General features: G+C 58.0%; 1 protein-coding gene across 1 annotated transcript; it reads left to right on the top strand.

The window, feature by feature from the left end:
* Positions 1–2,586: 2,586 nt before the first annotated feature.
* On the top strand, positions 2,587–6,464 carry LOC134148794 (P2X purinoceptor 2-like). The gene is made up of 5 exons (XM_062591288.1): positions 2,587–2,750; positions 4,357–4,480; positions 5,493–5,783; positions 6,180–6,245; positions 6,317–6,464. Exons 1-5 carry the CDS (start codon positions 2,587–2,589, stop codon positions 6,404–6,406), a joined length of 735 nt encoding a protein of 244 aa, XP_062447272.1. The 3' UTR covers positions 6,407–6,464.
* The last annotated feature ends 1,597 nt before the right edge of the window (positions 6,465–8,061 follow it).

Genomic DNA, 8,061 nt, shown 5'->3' with positions numbered 1-8,061 from the left:
ACGTCTGCAGGAGATGGGTAATGCTTGGCTGCTGAAGGAAGTGGGTGGCAGAGCTCTGCCTGTGCTTTCTGCCAACCGCGAAGGCCTGCCCTGCGCAGGCGAGGTAGCCGTGAGGTGCAAATCCCAGGCCAGGGAGGCTGGCTCTCCTGAGACTGCCCTGCTGGGGCGCTCTGCTTGCCTGTGCAGAGCAGCTTGGCAAGGGCTATTTGCAGGTGGCTGCCGCGGCTCCTCTGTGGCACTGAGGACCTGACGCTGGCCTCATCCCATCCCTGCCTTTGGGATGCTTTCACCTTTCCTGAGCTGTGCAAAGCCCAGATTAGCAGGTACTGCTGGCAGCCAGAGAGAGCAGGGTGTTGGTGCTTGCCCTGGCACGACTCTCCACACACCACCTCCACCCTCTCCTGTGCCACAAAGCAGCTGTGCTGGAGCCTATGCTCTCCAGAAGCTGCTTGGGACAAGGTGACGGAGGGGCCATGCCCGCAGGCTGCGGGAGATACCGCAGAGACCGTGAGCATGTGTTGCTGTACAGGGCAAGGCGAGTGTGGCAGCTCTCTCTTAGCTGTCTGTCCACTCTGCCTGCCTTTGGTGGCTCTGAGATTACCTCCTTGCCCACATATTGCCCCATACCATGATCTCCTGGAAGCGTGACTGGAAGTGGAGCAGAGGGATAGGAAAGAGAAAGCGCAGCTGGAGCATTGCAGTGCCAGATCCCAGGGACTTCCAGAGCTGCAGGAGATGGATGACACGTTTCTGGTGAACAAAGTAGCCGAGCAGAGCCCTTCCCATCCTGCCTGCTGCCCTCAAATACCTCAAACAGCAGCAGAGCCCTGTGTCTCCTAGCCCCATGTGCTGGTGCCCACAGATGGTGCTAGGGAGCACCTGTTCCTCTCCGGTTCCCGGGGGCCACGTGTCCGCTTTGGCAAGGCAGCACTAACGCACACACACACACACACACAAGCACCCTTCACCAGCAAGCAGTTTATTCATAAATACTTACAAAGAGACCGACCCAATGGAAATCTCGAGAAGGACCACTCCAATGCTTGTCCCAATCATCTACATGATGAGAGAGAGAGAGCTGGCAGGTACAATCCTTTTGGGCGTTCCCGAGGGGGCAACTTGGCCCTCTGTTGTGTAGCAACTTCCCTCTCCTTTAGAAAAATTCCGGTATTTATGGTTATTCGCCCCCAACCCACACAGCCAAGGTGAGGCTCTGACCTGCCTTTCTCCCTTTTCTGCTCTTGTCTTGCTTGCTTTGGGTGGCCTCTTGGAGCAGTAGATGAGCAGCAGACTTTCTGCAAGGGCTTCCCAACTGCTCCTTCATCCAGATGGACCCAGCAAAGGAAGCTGTCGTGTGTGGTGGTCCCCGCTGCCTGCATGGGGACTCCTGTGTTCCCTCCTCCCGGCCCAGCACTGTCCTTGGCTCCCGATGAGGCAACCATAGCTGCGTCCCAGACACATTGGGACTGCATGTTAGGTCACCTTTGCAGTGCTGTGCGGCAGGCTCAGCAGAGCTTGGGGAGCTTGGCACGTAGCACCGGGCAGGGCCCTGTGGCCTTAGCCAGGCAGGTGCGCCATGCTCTGCCTGCCCTGACAAGCAGCGTCAGGCCTCTGTGGTTTTGGATGTTCAGGGCGGGAGAGGGCACTCTCAGATCAGGTCAGGGGAGGCTCTGACATTCACGTGATGTTGGTGCCTGTAGCTCTCCTCTGCCGCTACCAGTTTGTGGCAGGGATCCCCCTGCCTGCCTTGGCTTGGGCACTGTTTGCGGGCTGCTGAGTGAGGGATCACGGGAGGGGAGATGTGTGGAGACTGAGCGGAGCTTGCTGGCGGATGCAGAGACGTGGGGAATGCTAGTGAGCACAGCTGCCCCTGGCTCAGTTCCCATGCAAGGAAATGGAGAAGAGGGTTGACTGTCTACTCCGGAGGACACACCAAGGAAAGCCAAGCTAGAGTAGGGCCACCGCAGGCACGCTTAATGGCTGCTTACCCCAGGCAGCTTGCAAGGGCTGGCACCCATGCAGAGATGGGGAAGCACATGGGGTGCCCCGTCCCCTCTGCAGCCACAGCGTAGGACTACCAGGTGCATGTCCTGTTCTCACCATGTCCCCCATGACCCTGCAGGGACTAACAGTTTGCAGTGCTGTATGCAGCTGCGACCATGACTGCACCCCTGGCGACATGGACATGTTGGGCCACAGAGAGCTGGGCATGTGCAGGGACAAGTGATCTGTGCAGCACTGCGCACTGGGCAGGATCCTATTTACCAGGAAGTTCAGCGTTGTGTGTTCGTCCTCACAGGGCAGAAGACAGGGCGCTGCGTGCCCAGTGCTGGCGGCACCGAGAAGAGCTCTGAAATGCTGGCTTGGTGTCCAGCAGAGGAAGCGAGTGTTGGGTACGGGCCCCAAAGATGGGTCGTGGCACTGGGGAGGAGAGTCCTCTGCTAGGATGGAACAGGCACCAAAAGGCTGGCCAATCTTCGAGGTCCCGTTGGACACCAGGGGATGCTCTGGGTGGGACACCTCTGAGGGTGCTCTTGAGAGGTTTGGCCCCTTCAGCAACAGGCCATGGCCTAGGGAGGCGGTGCCATGGCACAGGGATGGCCTTGCACAGGCCATGCCAACAGGGACCATTTTGCTCCCGAAGCCATAGTGCTTAGGTCTCTCCACAGTGAGTCCCTGGCGAAGATGGCACCACAGTTCCCCATCCTTATCAAGAGGAACACCCACTTCCCCTGCTTCGGCTTCTCCAAGGATGTCCATGTGGAAGAGATCAATGTGGGGCCTAGGGATGGAGCAAGTAGACCAGTGGGTACCCAGGCTGCCATGTGTGTACAGGGTATAGAACAAAGTGGAGAGCAATATAGGTGATGCTAAGCAGCTGAGTGCAGGTCAGGCCCTGCTGCTGGGACCAGGACAGCCTTGCTGCAGCAGCAGTGCTTTGTAGTCAGGTCTTTGGCATAGTGGGGAGAAGGGGGCCACCCTGGCCCTGCACTTGCATGTGTGTTGTCTGAGTGTGTGTGTGTGTGGAGTGCAGCCAGATGCCTTCCTGAAAGTGCAATGGTGGATAGCACAGCCATTTCCCGTAACAATTAGGTACCAGAGGAATGAGTGTTCACTGACAGCAGGGAGATGTGGTTGAAATACGTGGACAAGCCTGAAGGATGGAGAGGCAGGAGTGGAGCTGTGCAGGAGCAGTGCCATTTGGCAGCTGGAGGAGATGCCGGCTTTTCACAGGGGATCCCTGTTCCTAAGTTGCTCCCAGAATGACGGAGGTTGGAAGCACCTCTGGAGATTGCCTAGTTCAACAGCTGCTTAAAGCGGGGTCACCTACAACAGGTTGCTCTAGGCCAAGCCAACTCGGGTTTTTGGTATCTCCGAGGATAGAGACTCTCTAACCTCTCTGGGCAACCTGGTGCAGTGTTTGATCACCCTCACTGTAAAAAAAATGTTTGTTCTTAAGTTCAGACACAATTACTGTATTTCAGTTTATGCCCATTGCCTCTCATATGATCACGGGGCACCACTGAGAAGAGCCTGGCTCCATCTTCTTTACTCTTACCCATCAGGTATTTGTACACATTGATAAGATGCCCCTGAGCCTTCTCTTCTCCAGACTTAACAGTCCCATTTCTCTCAGCCTCTCCTTACATGAGAGATGCTTCTAGTCCCTTCATCATTATTGCTGGACTTGCTCCAGTAGGTCCATGTCTTTCTTGTACTGGTGAGACCACACCCACACACAGCACTCCAGCTGTGGCCTCACCAGTGCTGAGGAGAGGGCAGTAATCACCTCCCTCAACCTGCTGGGACAGGACGTTTTTTTGGTGCTCAGCTGCTGTCTCCGTGATACGGCGTTCTCAACCCTTACTCCATCCATCTATCCTTCACTCTTGCTTGCCCCTGCCTCCACTGAGGAAGGTGGTGATGATGAGGATGGTAATTATTGAGAAAGAAGGAGCAGGAATGCTCACACTGGTGGGTAGATATGGGGCATGTGGCCTTGCAAAGGGAGCGGTTGAAGTCTTTGGGAACAAGAATCCCTTTGAAAATGCCAGCATCTCGCCAGGTAACTACCCCAGGGTTCCTCCTCTTCCTGCTCTCCACCCTCCTGCTGTGCAGGCCATCCCCTAGTCAGTCATGTGCATTTCTGAGTGCCTGCATACATCCACGTCTGGTATGTAGTTCTCCTAGGAAATCCCTTCACCGTTCATCAGCTGGGACCATCAGTGATGGCATGGATACCAATGAGCAGAGCTGGGGTTTAATGTTTCGTTTGGGTGCTTCACGATATTAGGAAGAAAATTGAGGCGTATTGGTGTGCTGCTCTATGCCATGGCTCTGGCTTTGTCTCCCCAGGGGCAACATTCAAGCTGCTGAGAGCAGTTACTTGAAAAGCTGCACCTTCAACACCACCTCTGCCCTTTGCTGCCCCATCTTCATGGAGCAGGCGGGAGAGAATTTAAGGGAGCTGGCAGAGAAGGTGTCATGTCCTGGGAGGATGGTCCTCCCAGAGGGCCCAAGGTCTTGCTGGCTGGGCACAGGGCGTTCCCTCAGCACCTGCTCTAGTGCTTGGCTCCACGGGATCATCACTCACACACTGGCACTGTTGAGACTCAGAGGCAGCTGGAGGCAGGTCCCTGGCCCTGCTGCCCTGCCAGTATGCTGCAGGGGCTAGCTGGGATGAGCTGAGGGCAGTGGCAGCTTAGCCAGCCTCAACAGCTCGGAGCACAGCACATCCACTGCAGCCCCTGAGCAGTCCTTTCTGCCCACCTTGCGCATGCAGAGCCCTGCAAGGCTCCCAGGCCCAGGGTCTCTCTTACGAGGCCCCTGTGCAGAGGCTGGAGAGCAGGAGGCCAGCTGGCAGCAAAGCATAGACTGCAGGTGTGCCTGTATCACTGCCAGGACTGGCAAGTTTGCTCGCCCAGTGGTGGGGACTCATTCCCAAAGTGTGTGAATGAGTCTGGAGACATTGCCAGGGGAGGGCAGTGCACCCAGCATTTGGTCTCCAGCCCCATCCGGCCCTGCTGCCTCTGCTGCCCTTTTGGGAGTAGATAATTCCCATCCAGGGAAGGAACTCAGCACTGTTCCATCCTCCCTCCAGGTTCTGCATCCCCTGCTCAGCCCCAGCACCCTCAAGACCCTAGAGGCCCCCCACTCTGCATCTGGGAATGCTCCCTGATGCCTAGCCATGCTCCCAACTCAGCTGGAAAGCCCACTGCTGGGGCAGAGCTCCCCTGGGTAAGCAGCCTTGCAAGCAGTGCTGCTGGCTTCCCTGGCAGGGCCGTGTGCCCCAGTATGGTGGCATTCCCGGCCTTTCCCAGCGGGTGATGAGGATGACAGCTGTGCTAACGCCTGAGTGGGGGGAAATGCCCTGCTTGCTTGCTGGCTTGTCATGCCCATGGCCAAGCTGTGTGCACAGTAGTGCTGTGCCCTGGGCTCACTGTGTCCATGGTGTGCTGGTGCTGTGCTAGGCCTGCTGGTTTCTGCTGCAGGGTGGGGTGGTCATCAACTGGAACTGTAACCTGGGCCTGCCTGAAACTGACTGCAACCCCCACTACTCCTTCCACCGCCCCGATCCCAAGACCACTGTCCCAGGCAGTGGCACTTGCAGTCCTGCATCCTCCTCCTGCCCTCCCTGGTCCTGCTGTGGCTGGTCCCCATCACTGGGCCCTTCTACTTGTCTCCCCAGGAGGTCTGCGAAGTATTATAAATGGAACAGGACCCACACACGAGTGTTGATCAAGGCCTGTGGGATCCATATTGATGTCATCGTGCAGGGCCAGGTAGGATTTTGCATGGTCCATGTGCTACTGGGGTGCATATGTGCATAATATGCTGCCGTGGTGCTAGGACCGTCCTGGAAAAGCAGCTCTTCTCCACTGCTGCCTCAGAGCTGGGATGAACACAGCCAGGCCTCTTCTGCTCAGCCTTGCAGAGGAATGGGGGAATCCCAGGTGCCTCAAATTAGAACCTTTGGCAAAGTGTGCAAAGTGTGCTGGAAGGAAATGCAAGACCTCATAGTGTGCGCTGCTGCTTGGGTAGGTTGTCCACACTGTGGCTTGGGCAGAGGGAGGTCTCTGCTCAGTCTCATTCCTTGTGCCCAACCCAGAGTGAAGGCAGGCCCAGGCAGGAGGCAACCTGGGCTGGGCAGCGATTGCTGATCCCATCCTTTCTGCCAGGCAGGGAAGTTTAGCCTGATCCCCACTGTCATCAACCTGGCCGTGGCTCTGACCTCACTGGGAATGGTGAGTATTGGTGCCGGGGGCTCGGCCCAGCTGCGCACTCCCAGCACTGACCTCCCTCTCTCACCTTCCAGGGCTCCTTCCTCTGGGACTGGATCCTGCTGAGCTGCATGAACAAGGACCAGGTGTACAGCAGCAGGAAATTTGAGCAGGCACCACCCTAGATCCTGGCCCTGGAGGTTTGGTCCTCTGGGACAGAGCAGTGGCCACGCTGCCAGCAAGGCAGGGCAGGGTGCCTGGGCACGGCTGCAGGGTGGGCAGCAGCATGTGGCTGGGGCTGCCAGGGCATCTGGCCCCTCCAGCCATCTCTCACCCCCGCGGCAGGCTGAAGGTGCCTCAGAGGCTGCTCCACGACATACAGCACCTCAGGGCTCTCCAGCCTCCAGAGAGTCTGTCCCGCAGGGACCAACCGCTTGTCCCTCCCCCACCACGTACAACCACAGCTGGAAGGAGCCACTGTGCCAGGCAGCAATAACACTTCCTCCGTCCGGGCCCTGCTCGACTCTGAGCTACCTGCTTTTCCCACGCGATGATCCCTGTGCCCGGCCAGGATGCACCGGGCACCTTGCCGGCTGCTGCTGCTGGCCACCAAGAGCCACGGCCCCCTCCCTTCCCTCAGCCATGCTTCAAGCAGCTCCAGGCAGGTCCTGCCCCATGGCTGCCAGCTGCTGTGAGAGGCTGGGGGTCAAGAAAAGCCCCAGTGGCAGGGCAGACCCGTGGTGCCCTGGCTGGCTCCTGTGAGGGCTTTCAGGAGCTTTTGCTCTGGAGCAGAAGGCAGTGCCTGACTACTGGCTCTGCTTCAGCACACCGGGAATGGGCATTACCATTTTCTGGCTGGCTTGGAGCGCTGGCAGCCCCATCCTGGAGCAGCTCCTGGCTGCGGGCACCCAGGGTGCTGGGGGCAGGGGTGGGCACATCTCGAGTAGGCCTGCCCTGCTCATCCCCTGTGCCCCTGCAAAGCTGCCACAGATGGAGCTGCAGCAGTGGTGGTGGCCCTGGAGCCGTACTGAGGACTAGAGCAAGTCCTGCACTAGCCAAGCAGCCAGTACCCAATAAACTGCAACCACCCAGCCTTGCTGCCTGGGGCCTGATTGCTGCAGCATGTGCTGGGGGGAGGGGGAGGGTGACAGTGCAGCGTCATGGCTAGCGGGGTGAGAGATGGACATGTGCATCGTTCTACCCTCCACCCTAAAAGCTGCACCCTGCTGCAGTGCCAGGGCACGGATGCTCTTGCCCCGGAGCCCGGGTGGTAGGGAACATGAGTACAAGCACCTGCTTGCCCTGCACTGCAGCAGTAGGGGAGGAGGACAAGTCCCCCCCAACCCCTGCCAGCCTGGTGCATGGACCTCTGCCAACACCAACCCTGCCCTGAGGCTGCAGCTCTCTGAGCCTATGCCCAAAAGCAATTCACAGCAGGTACCTGGCAGTAACTCACCCAGGCATAACCTGATTATTTTCTGGCTCTCAGGTTACAGCAGCTCAGCTCAGCACATCCTCCCCCAGCATGGCTCAGCCCAGGCAGAAGTTTGGGGGAAAGGGGTCTTGTCACACCGGGCAAGGGAAGACCCCAAGCCATGTCTTGAAGGCTCTCCCACAGACTGGAGGGTGGGGATGCAGATGGAGGACATGCCAGGGGTACAGGCAGGGGACTTCTGGTGCACCAAAACCTCCTCTTGCTCCCCTTGCTGGGCTGGGGAGCATCTTCCCCCTTTGACTTGGGGTGCAATTGCTCACAGGAACAAGGTAATACCATTGCAAGAGGAGTCTACCTTGTCCTCATTCCAAGAAGAGGACCTGGCTTCTCTAGGACCAAAGAGCA

Source organism: Rhea pennata, chromosome 18 (assembly GCF_028389875.1).
Source record: "Rhea pennata isolate bPtePen1 chromosome 18, bPtePen1.pri, whole genome shotgun sequence".
In the NCBI taxonomy this organism is placed as follows: domain Eukaryota; kingdom Metazoa; phylum Chordata; class Aves; order Rheiformes; family Rheidae; genus Rhea; species Rhea pennata.
This window is presented reverse-complemented; position numbering and strand designations above follow the sequence as displayed.